The following is a 24,778-nucleotide window of genomic DNA, read 5'->3' as shown; positions in this document are numbered from 1 at the left end:
GTGAATTAGCCATACACATATCCCCTCTTTTGGGGGATTTAGAGAAGGATTCCCTTCTCATTTAGGTCACCACAAAGCATTGAGCAGAGTTCCCTATGTTATACAGTAGGTTCTCATTAGTTATCTATTTTATACTTAGTATCAATAGTGTATATATAGATATGTGTCAGTCAGTCCAAATCTCCCAATTCATCCTATCCACCCTTTCTCCCTTGCTATCCATGTTTGTTCCCTATGTCTGTGTCTCTATTTCTTCTTTGTAAATAAGATCATCTATACCATTTTTTTCAGATTCCACATGTATTAATATATGGTATTTGTTTTTCTTTCTGACTTGCTTCACTGTGTTTGCCAGTCTCTATAAATGACCTAAATTCCATTCCTTTTTACGGCTGAGTAATATTCCATTATATACATGCACACATCTTTATTCGTTCCTCTGTGATAGACATTTACATTGTTTCCATGCCCTGGCTATTGGAAATAGTGCTGCAATGTACATTGGGGTACATGTGTCTTTTTTTATATATTTTTTTATTAGTTTTTGTTGCACTGGGTCTTTGTTGCTGCAGGCAGGCTTTTCCTAGTTGCAGAAGAGGGGCTACTCTCCATTGTAGCACACAAGCTTCTCATTGCTGTGGCTTCTTTTGATGTGGAGCACAGGCTCTAAGGTTTTTGAGCTTCAGTACTTTCAGCAACTGGGCTCAGTCATTGTGGCTCCCAGGCTCCAGAGCACAGGCAGCAGTTGTTCCAGGGCATGTGGGATCTTCCTGGACCAGGGATCAAACCCATGTCCCCTGTGTTGCCAGGTGGATTCTTAACCAGTAGACCACCAGCAAAGTCCAACATATATTTTTAAGCAAGCATGATCTTTTGTTTTATGCCTTCACATACGCAGGGCAGGAAAGATTGATAAGCTTTGAGCTTTTAGCCAGCGTATGACTGGTTCCTTTGGTAAGATGAGCTGATTTTTGAGTCCCACTTTGTCTTAGGCTTTTGTTATTATACTCAATCTTTACATCAAAAGAAGAACCAGATTAATTTTTAAATTCTGTTTCCCCCTCCAAGTACTGAGAAGTTTGATCTTGGGCCCTGATTGATTGTGACTTACCTCCTGCTCCGTCTTCCCCGAAGAGTATCTGCTATCTAATAACAAGGCAGACGTGAGGTGTAGAGGGGCCTGAGAGTGCTGGGAAGCTAGCAGTAGTGAAAGTGTATTAAGAACAGCCTCAGCAAGAATATACAGTGGAGAAAATACAGTCTCATCAATCCTCGGTGCTGGGAAAACTGGACAACTCCGTGGGAATGAATGAATTAGAACACTCCCTGACACCATGCACAAAAATAAACTCAGTTCAGTCACTCAGTCATGTCCGACACTTCGTGACCCCATGGACTGCAGCATGCCAGGATTCCCTGTCCTTCACCAACTCCCGGAGCTTGCTCAAACTCATGTGCATTGAGTCAGTGATGCCATTCAACCATTTCAATAAACTCAAAATGGATTAAAGTCCTAAATGTAAGGCCAGATACTATAAAATTCTTAAAGGAAACCATAGGCAGAACACTTTCTTTTTTGACCCACCTCCTTGAGTAATAAAAATAAAAATAAACAAATGGGACCTAATTAAATTTTAAAACTTTTACACAGCAAAGGAAACCATCAACAACACAAAGAGACAATCCTCAGGAGAAAATATTTGCAAATGAAGCAACTTACAAGGGATTAATCTGTAAAATATACAAACAGCTCTTGCAGCTCAATATCAAAAAAATGAACAACCCAATTTAAAAAAATGGGTGGAAGATCTACATAGATGTTTCTCCAAAGACATACAGATAGCTAAAAAGCACATTAGGTGTTACCTCAAACCCATCAGAATGGCCATCATCAAAAAATCTACAAACAATAAATGCTGGGAAAAGTGTGCAGAAAAGGGAACCCTCCTATACTGTTGGTGGGAATATAAACTGGTACAGCCACTATGGAGGTTCCCTCAAAAACTAAAAATAGAACTACTCTCATGTGACCCAGCAATCCTACTACTGGGCATATATCCAGAGAGAATCATAATTCAAAAAGACACATTTGGGCTTCCCTGGTGGTCCAGTGGTTAAGACTCCACCTGCCAATGCAGCGGACATTTGATCCCTGGTCCAGGGAGATCCCACATGCCATGGAGCAACTAAGCCTGTGCACCACAAATGCTGACCTGTGCTCTAGAGCCTGGGAGCTGCAACTACTGAGCCCATGCTCTGCAACAAGAGAAGCCACCACAGAGAGAAGCCTGTGATCACAGTGAAGAGTAAGCCCCGACCACAACTAGAGAAAGCCCAAGCGCAACAATGAAGACTCAACGCAGCCTAAAATAAATTAAATACATATATAAGTGAAAGTCACTCAGTCGTGTCCGACTGTTTGTGACCCCACGGACTATACACTTCATGGAACTGAATAATGGAGTGGGTAGCTGTTCCCTCCTCCAGGGGATCTTCCCAACCCAAGGATTGAATCCAGGTCTCCCACATTGCAGGTGGATTCTTTACCAGCTGAGCCACAAGGGACGCCCAAGAATACTGGAGTGGGTAGCCTCTCCCTTTTCCAGCGGATCTTCCTGACCCAGGAATCGAACTGGGGTCTCCTGCATTGCAGATGGATTCTTTACCAGCTGAGCTTTTTATTGATTTCTCTGTTAGAAAGGAAGTCTATAGCTGGGAAGGTCATTTCTTTCCCTCCTCCAAGGTATGCAGTGTGGTTTTTGTGGCTGCCCTTTTTTTTGGCCACACCAGGTGGCAAGTGCAGGATCTTAGTTTCCCCCACCAGGGATCAAGGAACTTGCACCCTCTGCAGTAGGACTTAAACACTGGACTGCCCAGGATGTCCCCTTTTATGGCTCTCCTTTTAATCACATTCACGAGTTAAATACAGTTCTTATTCTTAGAAGTCTGTAGCATATCCAACCACCTGTTAGCAGCTTACACACCTCCTCTCAATCTTCTCCCCAGGGTCACTGCCCTGGGCATGAGAGAGGGGGGAGGGGTTCCCCTCCAGACTGCATTCTCATTCCAGCTCATCATTTCATTCACTCAGCAAACACATATTGGTGCAAGTACCAGTCATAGTGCCAGGCACCAGGCACTGAAAGATGAATAAAACCAAGTCCCTGACCTCAAAGTGCTTACCATCTAATAGAGGATGTCATAAATAATTCAACCTTGCCCAAAGAGAGGCTGGCCTTTGCCCTTGGCTCCTGGGAAGTAACCTCTAAGCCCTTGGAATGTCTTGACTAACAATAATGTCTTTGTTTGCATGGGTATCTTTTGCCTCACCAGATAATCCAGCAATGTGACATGTTATCAGCCAGACCTCAGGAGCGGCTGGAGAATGAGGTCGGCCAACCAGGTCTGTATGACCAAGTTCAATAACAAACTTTCAACACCAAGGTACAGGTGAGATTCTCTGGTTGGCAATATTCCATGAGTTTTGTCACACAATTACTAGGAAATTTAAAGCTGTCCATGATGCTACTGGGAGAAGACCAGTGGGCAAGATCCTTGTTCAGAAGTTTTCTGGACTCCACTCCATGCATTTCTTCCCTTGGTTGACTTAAATGTTTCATTTCACTGTGATAAACTGTAACTGGGAGTCAAACAGTTTTCGGTGAGTGTGCTGAGTCCTTCTGGTGAATTATCAAATCAAAGGACAGTCTTGGAGACTATCCTGACTTTGGGAAATAGATATGTAATGGAATGGGGAGGGCACAAAGACGAGAATGGCTAATTCCACCTGCAGAGGTAATGTTCCAAACAGGTATCTTGTCTATTCAACATGTAGATAGGTAGGGACTTCCCTGGTGGTCCAGTGGCTAGGACTTCATGTTCCCAACACAAGAGGCCTGGGTTTGATCCCTGGTCAGGGAACTAGACCCCACACGCCGCAACTAAAAGTTTGCATGCTACAACTCAAAAGATCCCGTGTGCTACAACTAAGACCTGGAGCAGCCAAAAACACAGATGGGTAGGTATATCCATCAAGTGGATGAAATCAGAGCGAGGAGGGCTGGCTTGGGGGTTGGGGGGGAGAAGTATTAAACACGTGTTTGTACTAAACCATAAAGCAGCATGGCTAGAAAGGAGGCAGTAAAAGCGGCAAGGTACTCCATGAGACGAGACAGATATACTAAGGCCAGGTCATGAAGAAACTCGCACAGCAGGCCGAGGAGCTTTACGTGTACACTGCAGGCCATGGGAAGTCCTTGAAGTAACATGGTCAGATTTGCATTTTTACAAAGGGTCACTCTGCCAGTTGTTGTAACAGAGACTGACTAGAGCTGAGGGGGAGGTGGGGAAGACTGGTGGCAGGAAACCCAGGTGAGAGACACTGGTACTGCTGCAGCAGAGAAATGATGAAGACTTGAATTAAAGCCTGACTACTGACGAGTCACTCTCCCACTCATTTCAAACTCGGCTTGTCCCAAACTGAGCTCATTATCCTTCAGCCCCGGAGTCCCTCCCAGTCATGTTCTTCCTGAAATGCTTGTCCTTGTTAATAGCATTTAGGCACCCAAGTTAGGAACTTAAGAATCATTCTGATGATTCCTGTCCATTTCTTTTTTTTTTTCTTAATGTCTTTATGCATAATTTATGGCAAGACAATTACTCAGTCCTCCTTTTTCACAGATTTGGTATTTGTAAATTTGCCTACTTGCCAAAACCGGAAACCTCCCAAATCAACACTTCACACTTTTTACACTCATTCACATTTTGTCGTTGTTGGACATGACTCGGTCATGTCCGACTATTTTGCGACCCCATGGACTGTAGCACGCCAGGCTCCTCTGTCCATGGGATTTCCCAGGCAAGAATACTGGAGTGGGTTGCCATTTCCTCCTCCTCCTGTCCATTTCTTTCATTTCACAGCTAGCGAGTCACCATGTCCTTAAGTCCCACCTCTCTCTTCTCCATTTCCTCTACAATCTAAATTTGGAGTTAACCTTAAAATAAGTAGTATCCAATCACAGAAACTGACAACACAACCGTCTTTGAAATGGGTGGCAGGGGGTGATTTCATAATTCACAGAGAAATATGACCAGGAGACACATTCTATTCAGTGATTGATAAATCATACTGGCTCATTTAAAAATATGAGGGCATACCCCTGAGAAACATCCTTCAAGGTACCATTTAACAGTATCAAGTTGTACGTGGTGATGTTTGGCTACGTTCTTTGATTCCTGCATCTGTCCCCAGAGAGCATTCTTTGAGGGAAGTAGTCCTTCCAGACCCGATTATTTTTGGGCAGAGCCTGGTCAAGTCTCTACTGATACTGGCATGCACAGCTCCTGAAATGATACAGTTGGCTGCTGAGAGCACAAACTAGAGCATTCAGAAGATCATTAAACAGAGACTAAACCTCTAAGCAGCCTACAACATGCTTTTTGGCAAGGGGAACACGATGTTCCTATTACAGAATTGACCTAAATTCAGGAAGCAGCTTACTGATGTAGGCATGCTTAAATCTGCGGCCAGCTGGGTCATTACTGGGTAGGGAAGGGGGTTTCTTCCTTCTCCAATTTTACAGTGTCAGCCTGAGTGGCCCTCTAAGAGCCCAACACTGAGGCTAGTTCCAATGGGGTGCTGAATTTTTGTAATTAGGCTCTGCTTAACCACAGCTTCTGCCCAGATCCGTTCCCAGAATTGATCAACACAAAGAAACAACTGCATGTCAGACAAGATCTGACCTGGATCCCTCTGAACATTTCTCCGCAGGATACTAGTACACTGGAGTGGAATAGTGAAGACCTTTTGTCTACTAAGAGAAGTCCTAGAAGAGTGGAAAGCAGTATGGGAAGCAGATTGAGGCCATGGGAAATGGGACACATTTCCTGAACAAAGAGCAGAAACTAACTGGTTGGTGTTAGAGGCCGCCTTCCACCCCCGCAGCTGCCACAGAGCTCTCGTCCACAAATCTGAGTGGATGCCGCCTGCACAAAGCGCTTCATCAGCTCTCTTTCATCCATGATATAAAATCCAAAACCTCTGTATAACACACCTTACACACACAGGCCACTTAGGGTCAGGGCCATCTCTTTCCAGCCTCCTTTCCCACAGCCTCCCAGCCCCACTTCACCCTCGAGCCATGCTGAACCAACTTCAGGCCCCAGAGCAAGTCCTGCTCAGCTCTGGAGGGATGCAACTGCATCAACTCCTGCTTCTGTGAGAAACTCCCCGCTCCTTGTCCACAGAGCACATTTCTGTCCCTCCTGAGTCTCAGCCCAGCTCTGAAACCTCCCTCTGCTCCTCCCACTCTCCCCCGCCCCCCTTTCTGCACTAAAGCCATCATCCCACCATCTAGATGCTGGTGAGTTTATTTCCTCACTGGATCCTGAGCTCAAGGGCAGGGATGAAATCCTATTACAGCCCACTCTACACCCCTGGACCTAGCACAAGGCTTATTTTCTGGAAGATGTTCAAATGTTGGTGGAAGCAGTGAATGAACTCTATTTGCATTTTATCTCTGGCTGTGTCGAAACCAGAGAAAATCACACTTGTCTTCTCAGAAGAGGGAACATATTCAAATACCAAGAACTGCAGTTCCTGGTAAGACCTTTTAGAAAATGACGTTACCAACAGCAGCAACTAGAAACTCAGCAGAATGCTTAAGCGCTAAACAGTGAAATGGGCCAACACTTGACAGTCATGGTTTGGGTAGCCTGAAGGAGTGGAGGTGGGGGAGATTCCTGACAGTCTAAAGTTTAAGAACCACAAATAACTTCTTAAGAATGACATATATTTACACTGTGGATCTGTGATACATTTTCACAGGAGTTGCTGCTCAAATCCGAGGACCACTCAATGTGGGAACCCTCCCTACTGTTAAAGCCAGCATTTCAGATAGTAGACAAGCTCTTCCCAGCTGGAATGGCTTTGGAAGGTCTGCCCTAAAATGAAGTCACTTTGTTCTTGTGACTGTCCACCTCCCCAGCCTTCCTCTGAGCCAACCACCATCCTGTGGCTCCCAGAGGAGGCTGCCCTGCCTAGTTCTCCATGAGGCTCTCCGGGTGGTTGGGGCTCTGGGGAGGGCTCTTCAGCTTGGGGGTAGACAGGTGCTCCAACTCATAGTGTCCATTCTCAGAGGCCCTGGGTGTGAGCTTCCCCATTATGCCCTCCTTCTTGCTCTTCTTGTGCTCAATAATCTGCTGGAGCTGGTAGCCAGCATATTCTGGCTTGGTAGTCAGTGGGCAGGCTGGCACAGCTACGCCAAGAACATCTGACACCATGTAGGGGCGCAGCCAGCCCACCAGAGGAGTGCTTCCAGGGCTGTAGTGGGTCTGCTTGTGGTAGAAGAGAAGCCCATCCACCTACGAGAGAGGAAACCTGGGATGAGAAGGGACTCTGGGGCTCATGTCTCCAGGAGAGCTATGTACACTGCGGCCGTTCCTCTGGTCCAGTTCTTTCTTCCTGGGTCACTGCCGGATGACAGAGAGTCCTCATTCTCAGACATGCATTTCTCTAAATGAAGAAATGGCCTAGAAAACGAAATTCTAATATATAGAAACATACAAAGTACTTTCCCGTTCACAGGGTGCTTTCCTACCCACTATTTCACCCTCTTGAAGTACGTGTTAGTCACTCAGTTGTGTCCGACTCCTTGTGACCCTATGGACTATAGCCCACCAGGCTCCTCTGTCCATGGAATGTTCCAGGCAAGAATACTGGAGTGGGTAGCCATTCCCTTCTCCAAGAGATCTTCCAGACCCAGGGATGGAATCTGTCTCCTGCACTGCAGGCAGATTTTTTACCGTCTGAGCCACCAGGAAAGCCCCATTTCACTCTCTTACCCACCATGAAAGTGTCTGAGAGTTGGGGCTGCTCCAGCTCCAGGAGTTCTGGGGCATCCCCCAAACACACTGAGGATGAAGGAGAAATCCACCTTGAGCCCAGGTCTTCTCTCCTCTGATTCCATGTACTTCCTACCACCTGGAGGTCCCAGGAGTGGGGGATGTGCTCCATGCAGGGAACAAATCAGGGAAACTAGACAAGCCCCTCCAAGATGCCAGACTGCTGAGTGCAAGGGAAGCAGCGGTCAAGCAGCCAGCATTTCTGGCTGCCTGAACCTCCCCCTAAATTGTTTGAATGCTACATTCTGGGAAACTCAGTTTTTCTCAACGGGAAGACCTCCCACAGTTCCATATTTTCTTTTCTGTGATTCAGTGACTCATCTCTAAAAAGCATTTATTGTCACTGGGGCATAAGGGTTATAAATAAAGATGGTGTTCTTACCACCTTCTTAATTGACTCCCAGAAATGAAGGCAGCTCAGCCTTTGCTATTTCCTTATTCGGGAAGCTGTGATCCTTTTAGCAAAATTATATTCAGTTCAAGCAAATACTTGTGGGTGACTAGGCAGTATTTTAAAGGGTACGATGGGCAAAGGAAGTCTGTGTAGAGGGTACAGGCACATTCTGAGGAGGACAAAAGGCCCCAGGGCTGAGCAGACCCTGAGGACCTGAGACTCTGAGTTGAGCACTAAAACCCTGGAGGTCCTAGGCAACCTGGGACAAGTCAGTCACTCTGCTGCCCTGCCACTGCTCAGCATGCACTGCCATCCCTGGGGACCATCTGCTGGTGGGAAGAAGGAAGGATTAGGAGTTCAAAGCCCTGTAGTCTGTCGACCACAGAAGCGCCTTTACATCACAATCAGCAGTGGCAGTCAAACATGGGGCTGATTCTCACGCTTGTAGCACAGAGGACACAAGGACCCAGCAATGGAGCCCTCACCTCTCTCTGGGCCTCAGTTTCTCCATCTGTAAAACGAGGGAGTGAGATGAGCTTTCCTTTCAGGGCCCTTCCAGCTCTGGCCATCTGACTTACCTGACTCTGAAGGGTCACGAGCACATCCTTTCCCAAGAGTCAGCTTTCAGCCCTTTTTCTGATGCTTTGACACAGCAAAGTCAGAGGCACTCTTAAGACTCCATGTAGCCGAGTTTCCCTGTGTCCCACAATCACATCAGAGCAATAAAGACAATGGTTTTGTTACCTCAAAAGGGAAGTCCATAGATAGCACCTTACACAGGCTCTCAGGGGTACAAGGGAAATTCTTCAGTCCCACAAATTTAAACTGAAACATAAATTAGAACAAATAATTACTATATGTTACAAACAATACTGGTTTCAGCAGTTGAAGACCTAAAAATATATCAAAGAAGAAAATTTTCAATCTCAGCCTAACCGGCCCCCTCTACCTATCCTCTGAATTACTAGGCATAGAATTCTCAACCTTGTTTTTTACAGGAGAACCATCTGGGAAACTCTTAAAAATTACTGATGCCCAGGCCTCCCCCTGAAATTCTGAGTGAACTGCTCTGGGGTGGGACCCAAGCATTTTTGTTTTTTAAGCTCTCCAGTTGATTTTAACATATGGTCAAGACTGAACCACCAGGTACTAGGTGTGGGGATTCTGTTATTCTCCCAACCTTATGACCGCTACCCCAAATGAAGTGCTGGTGAAATGCCACAACAGCAAAAAATTCTATACTAAAGCAACATAACAAAGTGATGAGGATTATGACAACCTCTCAGTCAGATTGCTTGGGTCTGAAGTGCACCTCTGTCCATCATTTAATCTCCATATGCCTCCATTTTCCTGTCTATAAAAAGGGATAATAAAAGCATCTACTGCACAGGGCTGTCAGGCAGACTCAGTGAGACAGTACATGCAGAGCACACAGACCAGCGTCTCAGAGGAAGCAGCGCCCGTGTTCTTTCTGGGCCTTATTGACAATGTCACTGAAGTACTGGCTCCATTTAATGTCCTGTAACTGGCTATCTAGTTGCCTTTAAAAATGCTGTAAGCAACCCAAGCAAATGCCAGTCTATAGAGCTTAACAAATAAAACGCAATGAAAATAGCCGTCCTGTGTTTAATCCCTGAAGGAACAGCAAAGACACTTGGGCTATCATCCTGGACCGTGGGACCTTGGGGAAGGCAGCACTCTTTCTCTGAGCCTGCATCCTCATCTATAAAAAGAGGGAACTCACTAGATGAGGTCACTCTTAGCTCAGATATAAAAGCAGGGGTTCTCAAAGTGTGGTCCATGGACCAGCAGTATCAATTTCACTGGGAAACTTGTTAGAAATGCACTCTCAGGCTTTACCCCAGACCTACTGAATCAGAAACTCTGGGGGTGAAGCCCAGGAGCTTGAATTTCAACAAGCCTCCAGTGGCTATGGATGCAACCTATAGTTTGAGAACCACCGTACTAGCATCCTAAATAGCATTATTAATAAAAGAAGGTATTAGCATTTTCTATCAACTGCTATTTATTGAGTGCTCACTAGAAAGACTTGCACATTTACATCATTTGGTTCACAGAACAGCTCTGTAAGGTAGGTGTTATTAACCCTGTTAAACAGATGAAGAAATGAAAGCCAAGTGAAGATATTAACTTAACCAAATAATTGTTAAAAGCCAAAACTGGAATCTGGATAACTATTAAGTCCATACTTTTCCCACTATGCCATGCTGCCTCAAAAAGACAAAATAAAGATAATTTTATCCATAATGATTGAATTCAGACAACAGAGCACTCCAAACTGATCCCCAGAACGAACTCTGCAGTCCTAGCACCAGGCCTTACTGGATTGCGCTTGGTTTTCTCTCCCAGTCCTTCTTCTTCTGGTAGCTTTGAATGCAACCAGTAGAATCGGAAATCAGTCTGCCAAAGAGACAGGGAAAGATGAAATAAGGCTCACTGTTTCATGAACAAAATATTGTTTTATGAACAAAAACACCCCATTCTAAAAATCTGCTTGAGGGTCAAAAGGCACAGATGTCGTTATAAGATAAATAAGTGCTAGACACTGACAGCGCAACACGGTGACTACGGTCAGCTTTGCCGCCTGGTATACGTGACAGCTGTTGCGAGTTGTTGATCCTAAGAGTTCTCATGGCAAGGAAAAAAAAACTATTTTTTCTTATTTTTTTTTGGTATCTATATGAGATGATGGGTGTTAACTTACTGTACCATCTATGTAAGTCAAATCATTGTGCTGTGCACCTTGAACTTACACAGTGCTGTATGTCAGTTACACTTCAATGAAACTGTGAAAAATAGTCACCTGATGGATGAAAACCTAAGCCCTCCTCTCATTACCCTCAATTCTGTTAAACACTGCTTTAAGGTCAGGAAGATGTCATAAAATCTTTGGATATATTTTCCTTAAATCCAACAGGATTATTAATAGCAGTAATGCCAATATTTATCAGTGAAGGCCTACTATGTCTCAGGCTCCATACTAAGGACCTTACGCACATAATCGTATTAATCATCAACCATCCTCTCCAAGTTGCATCATGACTATCTCCATTTTACGGGTGAGGACTCAGGCTCAGAGAGATTGCGTCACTCACCCGGGTGCACACAGCATTACCACAGGCCCAGGACTCTGCAACTCCAGAGCACACTGTGTTAACCTCTGTCTTACTTTACCTGAGGGTTAGAAACGACTTTGTAGTTGTAACTTCTCATAAACTACTACTTCTGATACATACCCTTCTGTTGATATTTAGGGGCTTTTCTTTTTCTTTTCAAATTTCCAAAACCAAAAAAAAAAATAAATAAATAACCCACAGTCTTTTTTCTTTATATTATCAAAATATAGGTGGCTTTAGTTATCAAATGTGTAGGCTGTGAATGTATGTTACGAAACATCCTTCAACAGAATTAAAGAAAAATAGATCCTGGATTGAATTTGTGAATTCTGAGTTTGGGGCTTGGCTCTGTGTTTGGGCAAGGTACTTAACATCTGTGGCTCTCAGCTTTCATATCTAAACGATCAGGAGTAAAAACAATAGTACATACTTATCTTTTAGAGTTGTTGTAAGGGATTCAGTGAGATCATGCTCACAAAGTGCTTAGCGATGCAGGTCTTGGCTATTATTTTTTGAATTAGATGCATGTTAAAATTCTGAACTACCACCATCTGGCATGATTTGGAAACCTAGGTTGGGGTAATGGCTATGGAAAGAAGCAGCCTATGGTGATAACCTGTGATTCGCATGCTTGGGCCTCTGTGAGGATCACCTGGAGGCTTATTAAAACATAAGCCCCATGCCCATAATTTCTGATTCAAGAGGTTGAAGAATCTGCATTTTGAACAACTTTCTGAGAACACATTGAGAACTACAATGATAAACTATTAACAGCTGAGAGGGAGCATTAAAAACCCACTACTATAAAACTGGACAGAGCTTGCCAGGTGGCTCAGGGGGTAAAGAAGCCACCTGCCAATGCAGGAGATGTGGGTACAATCCCTGAGTTGGGAAGGTCCCCTGGAGTAGGAAGTGGCAACCCACTCCAGTGTGCTTGCCTGGAAAATTCCAAAGAAGCCTGAAGCTGGTCATTGCACAGAGCTGGACATGACTTAGTGACTAAACAACAACAAACAAAACCGGGACAAGGACAGGGAGCACGGGGGAAGAGACAGACCCTGTGGGGAGACCTGGCCTCTCTCTCGATGACTGCTTGTCACTTGTAAGTATCACCAATCTGAGAAAAATGTTGTGGGAAGCTGAAACTTGAGGGGAGAATATTGGTGGGGGTGGCCATCATACTAAGGAGGCCTTGACATTCAGGGTCAGGATGCGGCTGGCAAGGAGCAGAGGTGGCAGAAGTCTACCTGGTGCTGCTTACCACTGCACCTTCTCTCCTGGTGCCGCCTGCACGAGGCAGCATCCCCGCCACCAGCAGTCTTCCCTGCCAGCAAGCCTCCCACACTCTGGAGAGAGGGGTGGCTACAGCTTCCACGAAGCCCCAGCCTATGCCTCCGCTCTGTTTCTCCTTCCTCCCCTAGAGAATGGCTATGCTTCCCTTAGTTCCTCCTACCTCTTTTTAGAAATGAAGCTAATTTAAACACACTCAAAGATGCAAGGAACATTAGGTGATGTTCTTGATATACCACATCCTGTGAACACCAAGAAGCTGGTCACGGACTAAACCCACGTGCTGAGCCACTTTCCTGGGAAAAGAGGAGAAAGCAGGAGAAGACATGAGGCGAGCGTCAGTCCTCACCTGGCAGTCATAAAACGGGTGTCCCCGCCAGCACATCACGTCCAGAACGTAGTAGGTTTGGTTCACCTCACTGTAAATGCAGTCCAGAATGGTGTAGTCTGTGGGCAGAAAGTCAGTACAGGGTTCCCATCAGGGCTCCCTCCACCATAATCTAGGGAGCCCCATCTTCGGGGCTTGGGAACCACATCCAACAACCCTCAGTGATCCCAGGAAGGCCCAGCACTAAGGGACAAAGTCTTCACAGCCTTTTCTGGCCGCCTGGTATAGCCCAAAGGTGGCCTGAGGTGTGTGAGTATAGGAGGGGTCAAGGCCATGCCACATGGGATCTCTGAACCTTTAGGTAAGGTTTAAGAGAAGCTCAAGTTTGAAGGCAAGTAACCTTCCATTTTAGTTGACGATTACTTTTGAGTTCCCATCATAGGTACTGCGTTCTGTGGGGAGTATTAACTGTAAGTCCTCCCTGCCTTTAGGGAAGTTATAGTCCAGTTGAGGAGATAAAGTGATCGAAGAGGAGAAAACCCAGCACTGCAATGTGTAGCCCAAACCAAGATAAATGAGAGTTCCAGGAAAAGGGGACTGGAACATCAGGACATGCTTCATGAACAAATAGGATACGAACAGTCTGGTGGGATCAGAGGACTGAAATAACAGGGCGGGGGGCAGGGGAGGGCCCATTTCAGGCCAGAGTGAAAAAAAAAACAACGGAGGGATCTGGGCTTAGGACAGAGGACAGCAGGAAGCACTAAGGGAGTCTGAGCCGGTAGAGACAAGAGAACTGTGTAGGCCCAGCTCTGCCAACTCCTCGCTGAATGACTGCAGGCAAGTTATTTAACCTTTAGTCTCCTTGCCTGGGCCCAGGTGGGAGGGAGAAGCTAAGATGAGGACAAAGATAAAGGAGAAAAGGGAATTTGGCAGGAAGCCCCAGAAACAGCTTACTGTATGTTACACTTGGTCTTCTGAGGGACCTTTCCCCAGAAAATCACACCTGTCACCTTGTGACGAAGTCCATGGGAAAGTGCTGCTGCTGCTGCTGCTGTTGAGTCGCTTCAGTCGTGTCCGACTCTGTGCGACCCCATGGACGGCAGCCCACCAGGTCCCCCGTCCCTGGGATTCTCCAGGCAAGAACACTGGAGTGGGTTGCCATTTCCGTCTCCGTGGGAAAGGTACACTGACTTTAATTCAGTTAAGTTAAAAGTGAAAGGGAAGTCGCTCAGTCGTGTCCAACTCTAGCGACCTCATGGACTGCAGCCCACCAGGCTCCTCCATCCATGGGATTTTCCGGGCAAAAGTACTGGAGTAGGGTGCCATTGCCTTCTCCGTGGGAAAGGTACACTGACTTTAATTCAGGGGTTTAATTCAGCAGGCCTCACAAGTGGCAACTATTCTGCAACTGAGGCGGCCTGACCTTGAAGGAGAGCCCAGTGGGCAGAACAGTATCTTTGTACAGTTCCAAAGGTGTTCTTTCAAAGTGGGTCTTTAAAACAACTAGGCAAGTAACCGAGCACTGTCTCTTACTGATTATAAAACTTAAAAAACAGACAACTTTACGTAGGCACCTTTCTCTGTTGTTGAGTTTCGCCTGTTGCCTCCTGGCAGAAGGGAAGGAAACGTGTTGACACAGTAGCCACTCTTGGTGTAGGCACTGGTAAGACCCTGTGGGGAAAGGCAGTTACATCAGGCATCAAGGTCTCCTCCCCTTTTTGCTTCCACACTCTGTACGAGTGCCATCCGTCCAAGGATGGCTCTCACCAAATCCCTCCCGCAGGAAAGCGTTTCAATCCCTGGGCGAGCACAGCTGCCTGACAGATAAGGAACACAGAGCGTGCAGAGAACCCCTCAAGTTGCAGGCCAGGCACGCTGGTACACGCGTGGGAGCGGCTACTCACCTGGGAAGCCACGATAAGGGATCTTTTTCCAACAGGGCACACGACCACAATCCATTCCTGCCCCAAATCTGAAGGGACGTCAATTAACCACTCTGACAGCATTAACTGGGAACACAAAAAATGGTGTTGAAAGTGAACGAGGCTGATGATCCGAGTAGAGAATGGACTTGTGGTGAGAATGGCGAAAGGTGAAGACGGGATGAACTGAGAGCCAGCGCTGACACACACACTATCGTGTGTAAAAGAGACAGTGGTGGGAAGCCGCCATGAATATTTAACACGGGAGCCCCACCTGGCGCTGTGATGATCCAAAGGTGTGGGATGGGGGTAGGAGGGAGGCTCAAGAGGGAGGGTGTAGATATATATATAATTATGACGATTCGAGTTGTTGTATGGCAGAAACCAACACAACATTGTAAAGCAATTTTCCACAAATTAAAAAAACAAACAAACAAAAAACAGTCAACAGGAGTGTGCTGCTCCTGTGTTTACAGTGACAAAGAATTTATGTCCTGGGACTTCCCTGCTGGTTCAGTGGCTAAGACTTCTCCTTCCCAATGCAGGAGGTCCAGGTTCAATCCCTGGTTAGGGAAGATCCCACAAGATGGATGCAACTAAAGATCCTGCCTGACAACTAAGAACTCGATGCAGCAAATAAATAAATATTAAAAGGAAAAGAAATATATATATATGGCTTCCCTGGTGGCTCAGATGGTAAAGAATCTGCTGCAAGGCAGGAGACCCAGGTTCAACTGCTGGGTCAGAAAGATCCCCTGGAACAGGAAATGGCAACCTGCTCCAGTATCCTTGCCTGGAGAACTCCACTGACAGAGGAGCCTGGAGGGCTACAGTCCACGGGCTGCAAAGAGTCGGACAGGAGTGAGTGACTAACACTTTCACTGCATGTACATATTATAATGAAAATACACGTAAAAGAATGAGAACAGAAAACCGACAGTGGAGCCTCCACCTCACTCGCTCTTAGTAATCAACTCATCTCCTGTTCACCCTGAACTTCAACTTCTCACCTTCATTATCTGCATCCATATACATTCTTACTACCTCACCTACTATACTGGAGGATGCAACCCTCTTTCTTTCCTTACTTTGTCCCCCCAACTACCTTTATCACACCATTATGTTCTAGGGATTATACCTCAGAGATGAATAAAATCCTTTACCTTGAGATGCTCTCAACTGGATCAAGTCCCAAACTACTGACCCAAATACTACACCAAAAGATGTAAGGAAATCTACCTCAAAAAAAGAAGAAAAAAGGCTGTGGTAAAAGGAGTTTGAAAAGATCTGCTCTTTCGTTCATCACTGGTTCCTCCCATTGATACCACCTATCAGGTAATCCCTCCCACTGAATCTATCGTCTCTCCCATCTCTCCTTCCCTGTAGGCCACAAAATACACAACCCCTAATCCTCAAATCCAAGGCAAAAATAAAACTTTATACTCTACATTTCTATTAAGCTCTTCCACTTTCTCTTTAACTATGAATACTTCATATTTCCTGCTGCTGCCTTCCCACCCACTCTGACACCCTCAGTCCAGATTCGCTGCCTCACATCCCTGCCTGACCTCCCCGCAGCTGAGCATCTCTATTCCCTCATCTCCCCCTCCTTCCTCCGCACCTGGTGCGATGCTGCCAGTCGTATTCTCCTTGACACATACTTCCTTGGCTCCGTGACACACCACTTTTCTGTTTTTCCTCCAAACAGTCCTCCACACACTCTCCCAAACATGTAAATAATCTTCAGAGGGCTGTTTTAGGTCCCCCTTTTCTTTTCCTCTTAGATGCTATCCCCTGTTAGGGTGAATCTCATCTACTTCTGTAGCTTTACTTGTCATTCCAAAGAAGATGCCTCCTAATTCTCTTCTTTTTCATCTCCAGAATTCTTTCCTTTGCTCCAATTTTGTATTTCCAGCTGTCCACTTGGTATCTCTTTCTCTGCTGGTCCTCTCTGTACCTTAAACTCAGCATATCCAAAACAGAATTCACTCCCTTCTGTACCCTAAGTACTTCCCATCCCTGAAACACCCACCCTTCCCCTTCTGCATTCTGTGCCCTATTAATAATATCATCACCTCCCTCTGTGTTATTCAATCTTAAACCCAAGGCATAATCAACAATCCCTTAAACAACAGTAGTAATGCAACATCAAAAGCACAAATGACGAAACAAAAGATAAATTAAGATTACATCAAGCTGTAAAACTTCTGTGCTACCAAAAATATTAAGAAAGTGAAGACAACGGAGAGAGGAGTGAGGAGGGTTCAGGATGGGGAACACATGTATACCTGTGGTGGATTCATTTCAATATTTGGCAAAACTAATACAATATTGTAAAGTTTAAAAATAAAATAAAAAAGAAAGTGAAGACAACCCACATAATGGAAAATATCTGCAAATCATGTATCTCATACAGAACTTATAAAGATGTATCTCACACAGAACCTATAAAGAACTCTTACAACTCAATAACAGAAGACAAATAACTCCACTTTTATATAGGCAAAGAATTTGAACAGACATTTCTCCAAAGATACTGGCTAATAAACACATGAAAAGAAGCTCAACATCATTAGTCACTAGAGAAATGCAAATCAAAACTATGGAACAGCACTTCACACCCACTAGGATGGCTAAATCAAAACGCTGGACCATAACAAGTATTGGCAAATATGCGGAGAAACGAACTCTCACACATCGTTGATGGGAATGTAAAATGGTATAGTCACTTTGGAAAACAGTCTGGCAGTTCCTCAAAAGGCTAAACACAGAGTTATCATACAGCCTAGTGACTCCCTCCCAGGTATATATCCAATAGAAATGAAAACGTATGTCCTCACAAAAACATGGTCAACAAATATTCATAGCAGCAATATTCATAATAGCCCCAAAGTGGAACAATTCAAATGGCCATCAACTGATGGATGGAAAAACAAATGTGGTATATCTATACAACAAAATATTACTTGAAAAGGAATGAAGTTCTGACACATGCTGCAACATAAATGAATCCTTTTGCTAAATGAAAAAAGCCAGACACACTTTTACTGCCCTCAATAAACTCACCATCAGCTCTTTTAGCAAACCTAGCTCCCTACCACAATCTCTCTCTTCCAGGCCTTTCTACACACTGATGTGGGAGTCATCCCATGAAGTCCCACCTCTGCCCCTGGCTCAAAAATTCTCAGTGCTTCCTCACAGTCTAGGCCAGAGTCTAAATCCCTGTACATATTTCTGCTATATACCGCCCCCAACCCTATGTTGCTCCATCCACACATACCCTCTGTACATCCCTCCTGAACACATCATATATTCCTCTCCCACCTCTGGGCTCTTGTTCAGCCTTATTGTGCTGCCTGAAACACCCTGAAATGCTCTGTACCTCTGCCTGTCCTACCCACGATTCAAAGCTGTCTTCTCTTTCATTAACCTTTTCCTGATTTTGAAACCCTGCTTCCTTCCCTGCTGGAAGTTAATATCACTTTCTTACTGAAAAAAAAAAAAAAAACATACTCTACACTTACTCTAGACATGCACGGGCTATTTCCAGCCCATGTGTACTTTCTGAGCATAGCCTAGCTTAACAAAGAACAGGGCCTTCAACAATGTTTGCTGGGGACTTGCCCAGTGGTCCAGTGGTTAAGAGTCATGCTTCCACTGCACAGGTTTGATCCCTGGAACTAAGATTCTGCATGTACAAGGCTTGCACAAGTTCCTTGCACAAAGTTCAATAGAACTCAACTGTACTTTGTCACAGAAGACGTCGTCTGTGCTATATTTGAGGCAGAGAAAGAGGATGGGAGTGTGTGTACCCAGAAACCATATTCTAAAAGTAGGAGAGGACGCTGAGGTGACAAGACACTCGGGTTACAGAGAGAAGTATGCAATAGCAGGGTAGACCCCTGGCCCCACTCAGATACATGCCCTACCTCTGGAATACCTGGGTTGCCTAGAGCACTGGACAGTCTCCATGCCTGCCTCCCCTATGGCACCACAAGCCACAGTGGCTTCTCCTCTGGAATCAGCAGGGCACTAAGTCAAGTTTGCCGTAGTGTCTGTTATAGTGGTCTCAACCTCAGCTGGCTAGCCTGGGGGTGCTGGGCAGTTCCCAGTGTTCAAGGGCAGCTGTACTTCCAACCTCCAACCACCTGAATGTAAAGGTCCAAGACTGGCATATTAGTCCACCACTTGAGAAAGATTACTAACCTGGGGGGAGGGGTGGGGCACAGTGCTGGGATGGGCAGGCCTAATCCAAAACATCTGTACAATGACTAGTAAAGAAAGACAAGAATGGAATCAACTAGCATATCAATAGCTCAGCGGGTTTTGGTAGCAGGTCAGAAGCCTTTGCTAACAGCATGGGGTGATGATTCTGAAACCCACTATTCAGATTCCATCAGCGACACCCATCAGCACACAGAGCTGTAAGCCATCTCTTCATCTCGGAAATGTTCTGTACATCAGCACTTTCAAAGCAGTTCCTGTTCTTCCTATCTCGTTGCTCTCTGTTCATGGTAAGTAAAGAGCTCTGACTGCACAGTAAATGGAGCAGGACCAGCTACACCTAATCTTCTCTGGACCACTCACTTGATTAGCATAGCGTTTTGGTAACTCCTTGCCAGTGTCAACGTCCATTTCCTCATCATCTTTCTTTTCTTCTTCTTCTTCACTCTCCATCCCCGTCCAGTCATCTTCAGCCAGTCTTCTGGCATGGTTCACATAATCCAGACGCTTTCTGAGGGGGAAAAAAAAAGGCATAAGGCCAGGTCTTTATGTCTCACAGGAAGACACCCTATAATGTGACAGATGTAATTCAAAGTCTCTAAATTCAGGAGCAATTTGGAAATTGTGGTGGGAGTAAGAGATGATAGAATTTCCTTTGTAAGCCTTAACTAGTGACCACCTCCTCACAGATCCTAAATAGGAAACCCAGTTTAAGCACACTCGGCTTTCTTCAGAGTTTCCTAGGAACAAGCAAAGTACAATATTTAAAGGAATTTTCAAGTTTTGCTAGTGGCTGATCCCACTCCCTCCCACTCCGCCCTAGACGCCCATCTCCACGTAGGTGAGAGCTGACACTTCTCTGCCTGGCAGACATCAGTCTGAAGGCTCTCAGGGACTGCAAGGAGGAAACGCTGGGATGCAGTGAGAAGTCTGAGACAGGTACAGCTTCTGTGGCTTTCTGAGGAACAGCAATGCATCTCTCCTAACTTTCAAAAAAGACCACTTAGAAGAGCTAAGGAAATCTAATAATAATGTATCAACATTTATTCATCAGCCATAACAAGTATACTATAAGATGTGGGAAATTCCCTGGCAGTCCAGTGGTTAGGACTAGGCATGTTCACCACTGTGGGCCTAGGTTCAATCCCAGGTCAGGGAACTAAGACCCTGCAAGCCGCTCAGTATGACCAAAAAAAAAAAGAGTGAGGGAGAGAAAGGAACTTGATGTCTAGAAGACAGATTTTTCACCATGTACTCTTATGTATTGTGAATTTTGAACCATATGAATGTATTATCTATTCCAAACTAATTAATCACAATTAATTAACTGTGGAGGTTATGGAGAAGGAGCGATCTGAGAATGTAATCTGCAAGCAACCCAGAAGCCCCAGGGAACCATCTCTGCTACACACGTCTAGCGAGGAAGCAGTGTGCAAAATGGAGACTGCATCGAAACTGCAGCTGTTGACAGTTTCTCCTAATCCTTAATTCCTTACCCAGAGGAGGCCTGTGTTGCACTGAGAATAAAAGGACAGGCCTTGCCTTCAGAGCAGCCCAGCCTCAAACGCTCGCTATTCTATAAACTCTCTTTCCCTGTTTGCTCAGCTTGGCACTGAGACTGAAGTGTATGGAAGACATTTCCTCAGATTCCCTGTGGAATTATTTGTCTGGAACTCCCAAGGGTTCCACAGAAACATCTGGGCTGAAGGAAGACAGGAAGCCCACACCAACCAAAGCCAGAAGTCAGAGTGCAGGAGAAGCCACACAGGGAATGTGGGGAATGGAAGTCTGGGCGTGACTTTCATAAGCCCTTAAACTGCAAAGCTCAGTACTGCTGCCAGGAAAAAAGAAAAGAAAAAGTTAACCAGATAGTTGAGCTTTTGCTTTCAAACTTCAGTCTCTTTCTACTTCCTCATCTTTTCCCAAGCTCTGGATGTCAAGGATGTCTACCTCTGCCGGGATTTATACCTCCCGACCTTGTGAGCAAGAACAATCTACAAAGGGTCCACTTTGAAGGGGGTTCTGTAGAGACAAGCCTGGAGCCTCCTGTGTGGTTCACAGCTGCCAGCCTACAGAGAGAAGCTAAGGAGTTAAAACATCTCTTACAATTTCTGCAGTTCCAGTAACTGGCGCCGCCGCTCACTCTGCTCCAAGGAACTGTACTTGGACTTGTACTGGGACAGGCGGGGGTGTGGGGCGGCTGTGCTGTTCAGATCTTGAGACACAGAAAAGCTACCAGCCAGGGCTTGACTCAGTTCTTCCATCTTCCCTACAAAGGAAAACATAAGAAAATGGTTCATTCATTTTGTATCACCTCCTGGGTACAGGCAGTTATGATGTAACATGATGGCTACATTCCTAAGAAACCTCACTTAATCCAAAATCACAATTATTTCCATTGGGGAAAAAAGGAAATTAAAGGGTGAGTTACATATGAGCAAAAACTTTTTCCCTCACAGATATTTTAATAATGGTCATTTTGATAGTTCTGAGTGTATAAACTTCAACATCAATCACTAAGCAAATCCACCTGGTGACTGAATCTAATTTTTGCTCTTTGTCATCATTCACCAAGGATCTTGTCACTAATTCCTTCTTACTATCACTGACATTCAGTGACGTGATCAAGTATCTAGTTTTTTCCTGAATAGTTCTAAAAATCTGTTTTTCGATAACTAATGTAATTGTCTTTTTAAGACAATTTTTTAAAAAGTAATTTCAGATGCAGTTTGATGGGCTGTTTAGTTTTCTAATAAATGCGAACTCACATCAAGAAAATCGAGCTCCAGGAGAAGTGCTGGTTCTGAAGCCCTGGGAGGAAGACAAGGAGCCAAAAACCCAAACATGGCAGTTACTTTCTTGGTCTGTAGTTTGTTTTGTATGTTTGTTTGGGGCAGGCAGAAGCAAAGTTTCAAGGTCACATATGCAGGACTCACTTGGAAAAGAACTAGAATATGGAAGGCCACCTCCCAGTTCAGTGAACACCAGCTGCCCTAAGAGTGTAAAGGACTAACCCGTGGCACATTCGGGAGACAGAGGGTGGATGTCACACTACAGACAGACCACCAAGGGCAACCCTCAAGAATGGGAGCGGAAAGAGACGACTTCACACTTCACTCACCCTTCCCTGAATGAAAGCATGGGGCAGTACAGAAGCTTGTCGCTCAGTCAAATCTGATTCTTTACAACCCTATGGACTGTTTGTAGCCCACCAGGCTCCTCTGTTCACGGGATTTCCCAGGCAAGAATACTGGAGTGGGTTGCCACTTCCTGCTCCAGGGATCTTCCCCACCCAGGGATGGAACTCAAGTCTCCTGCTTAGCAGGTGTATTCTTTATTATTGAGCCACCCAAGAAGCCCGGCACAGGCGCTTACCCAAGGATTAAATGTGCGCCTCAGGGAATTCCCTGGTAGTCCAAAGGTTAGGACTCTGCTTTCCCTGCCCAGGGCTCAATCCGAGGTCTGGGAACTAAGATCTCACAAGCTGCTACGGCCAGGAAAAAAAAGTGTGCCTCAGACTGGAAGAAAACAGGAATATTTGGGAGAAACTGGACTCACACAGCTGGGCTGGCCCAACCCTTCAAGTTCTGGTACAAACCAGAGGGCACCACTAGTGCTCAGCTCCGCCCCAGGCCAGCTCCAGTCCTCTCAGCATCAAAACCAACAGGTTCATTTCAGAGCCTCCATAGTGAGAAATACACTCTATGGGCCTCTACTTGGCAACGAGTTATTTTCCACTGCACACTTGAACTCAGATTTTATTTCTTAATTTACAGCATTAGGTTTTTTTTTTTAAATGCCTACCGCAGGGTTTGTGGGATCTTAGTTCCTCAACCAGGGATGGAACCCCACTGTGAAAGCACCAAGTCCTAACCACTGGACAGCCAGAGAATTCCCTAGTTTTTTGGTTTTTTTTCTAATTTGAAAGGACATTTTGTGTGTGTGTGGTTAAAAACACATGACATAAAGTTTACCACTTAATCATTAAGTGTATAATCCAGCTGTGTTAATTACATTCACCGTTGTGCAAGCAATTTCCAGAACTCTCTACTCTTGAAAAATGGAACCTTTATACTCACTAAACATGAATGGAAAACAAAAAAAACTTAAAGTTTATCAGTATGGATTTGAGGCGTACTGACACACATATGTTATGCAACTGGGGGTGGCCATTCATGGTTGAGGCTAGGTGGTAAGTACTTAGGATTCTAAATTGTATGCTATTTTCTGTATTTTTCTATACTTTTGTGTAAGTCTGAACACTTCCATAATAAAAATTTTAAAATATTCATTATGTCTTCGGTTTACCAAGTAATGACCAAACCAAAAATACGTTAGGCCTCATCATGCCTTATCGTGGTGTGGGCTCATGCTCTGCCAAGAACTATAAAATCCTTAAAATTGATGCGTTGTACACTGGGGTGGGGCGACTCCCCTCCCCCACCCCCACACCACCCCACCCCCGCCCCGCTCCCCTGTACCACGCTTTTATGGCTGTCCTTGGCTAGATCCTGCTCTTTCAACCCATTCTTCGGATGGAGATGACTTGGCGGTCTCAACCTCCATCTCCATTCATCCTCTCACTCTCAATTTCCGACCGGCTCAGACCTCCCCTCCGAGCTCCAGACCCCGCGTGTTCCCCGCCATGGCTCCTTCCTCCTTTCCCTCCCCCTCCAGGGACCCCCGCGTCGAATCCCCCAGACCAGGATTTGGGCCTCCTCGGCGTCTCCCACTGGGCTTCAGTTCGGGGGCCTCTACCTGCTCCACTCGACAGTCCTCCCCGCCACATCCCCGCACTGTTTTTCTCTATGGACGAGTGCATGACTCGTCCCTCCCCCACAAAAGTACCCCGAGGGGTCCTGGCTAGACAGCCGGGAACTTGAGAGTTGAAGCCCGCCCAAGGAGAGGCCCCGGTCTCGCTCGGCGACCCAACCCAGACCATGCCTCGGGAGGCCGGGAGCGTGAAGCCGGCCCGAGGGAGTCACGGCCGGGAGCCTAGGGACAATTTCCGAGCCGACGAGGCCCAGGCTCGAACTCAGGACTCACCAGGCCGAGGTGACGATTCCACGGGCAGCCTCCACCACCGCCGGGCCGACCAATCAGCTGCTGTGAGAGAGCTAGCCCCGCCCCCTTGGCCGCCGCCGGGCCCACCCACCTTGCGCTGGTAGTTTCCGGCTCCTCTCGCCGTTGAGAACTCTGGGAGTTACTCGGGGATTCGGTCACAGGTTTGCGGTTACTTCCGTCCTCAACGGCCGGGTATTTTCCAGTCCGCTCGGATTTGGGGTCCGCCTTCTCCTCCTGTGTTGTGACCCGCCTGCAAGGTGACTTGGCTGGGCCGAGGCCTCACTCCTTGGCACAAGCTGCTCCAGGTTTCTTCGGCTAACAACAGGAACTCCGATCTCGTGCCCGGGCATTCAAGTTCCTCCAGCGCCTGCGTCCTGTCGCCTCCCCCAGATCCGCACAGTCCTTAAGGGTCCAGCTGCAGTCCGCTTCCACTCCCGTGCCCGTGCTTATACGGGCAATGCAAGTTGCCCTGAATGACTGCTCCTCCTCACCCGCCCGCGGATCCCTAAGTCTC

The 24,778-nt window shown here is 46.0% G+C and overlaps 1 protein-coding gene across 4 annotated transcripts; it reads right to left on the bottom strand.

The window, feature by feature from the left end:
- Positions 1–6,774: 6,774 nt before the first annotated feature.
- Positions 6,775–24,499, bottom strand: SNUPN (snurportin 1). Of its 4 annotated transcripts, none has more exons than XM_019983787.2 (10): positions 24,145–24,236; positions 21,969–22,011; positions 21,307–21,469; positions 19,564–19,711; positions 14,959–15,063; positions 14,629–14,725; positions 13,073–13,170; positions 10,640–10,717; positions 9,041–9,121; positions 6,775–7,362 (listed from the first exon to the last, which is right to left on the bottom strand). In XM_019983787.2, exons 3-10 carry the CDS (start codon positions 21,462–21,464, stop codon positions 7,039–7,041), a joined length of 1,089 nt encoding a protein of 362 aa, XP_019839346.2. In that variant the 5' UTR covers positions 21,465–21,469; positions 21,969–22,011; positions 24,145–24,236; the 3' UTR covers positions 6,775–7,038. The 4 variants fall into 4 exon arrangements, with proteins under 4 accessions (XP_019839346.2, XP_019839345.2, XP_019839344.2 ...); XM_019983786.2 differs by having other exon boundaries at positions 24,049–24,145; XM_019983785.2 differs by lacking the exons at positions 21,969–22,011; positions 24,145–24,236 and adding an exon at positions 24,356–24,499.
- Positions 24,500–24,778: the final 279 nt, after the last annotated feature.

The sequence above is a fragment of the Bos indicus genome, chromosome 21 (assembly GCF_029378745.1).
Source record: "Bos indicus isolate NIAB-ARS_2022 breed Sahiwal x Tharparkar chromosome 21, NIAB-ARS_B.indTharparkar_mat_pri_1.0, whole genome shotgun sequence".
Lineage (NCBI taxonomy): Eukaryota > Metazoa > Chordata > Mammalia > Artiodactyla > Bovidae > Bos > Bos indicus.
Note: the sequence above shows the minus strand (reverse complement) of the source record. Positions and strands in the feature narration are given on the sequence as shown.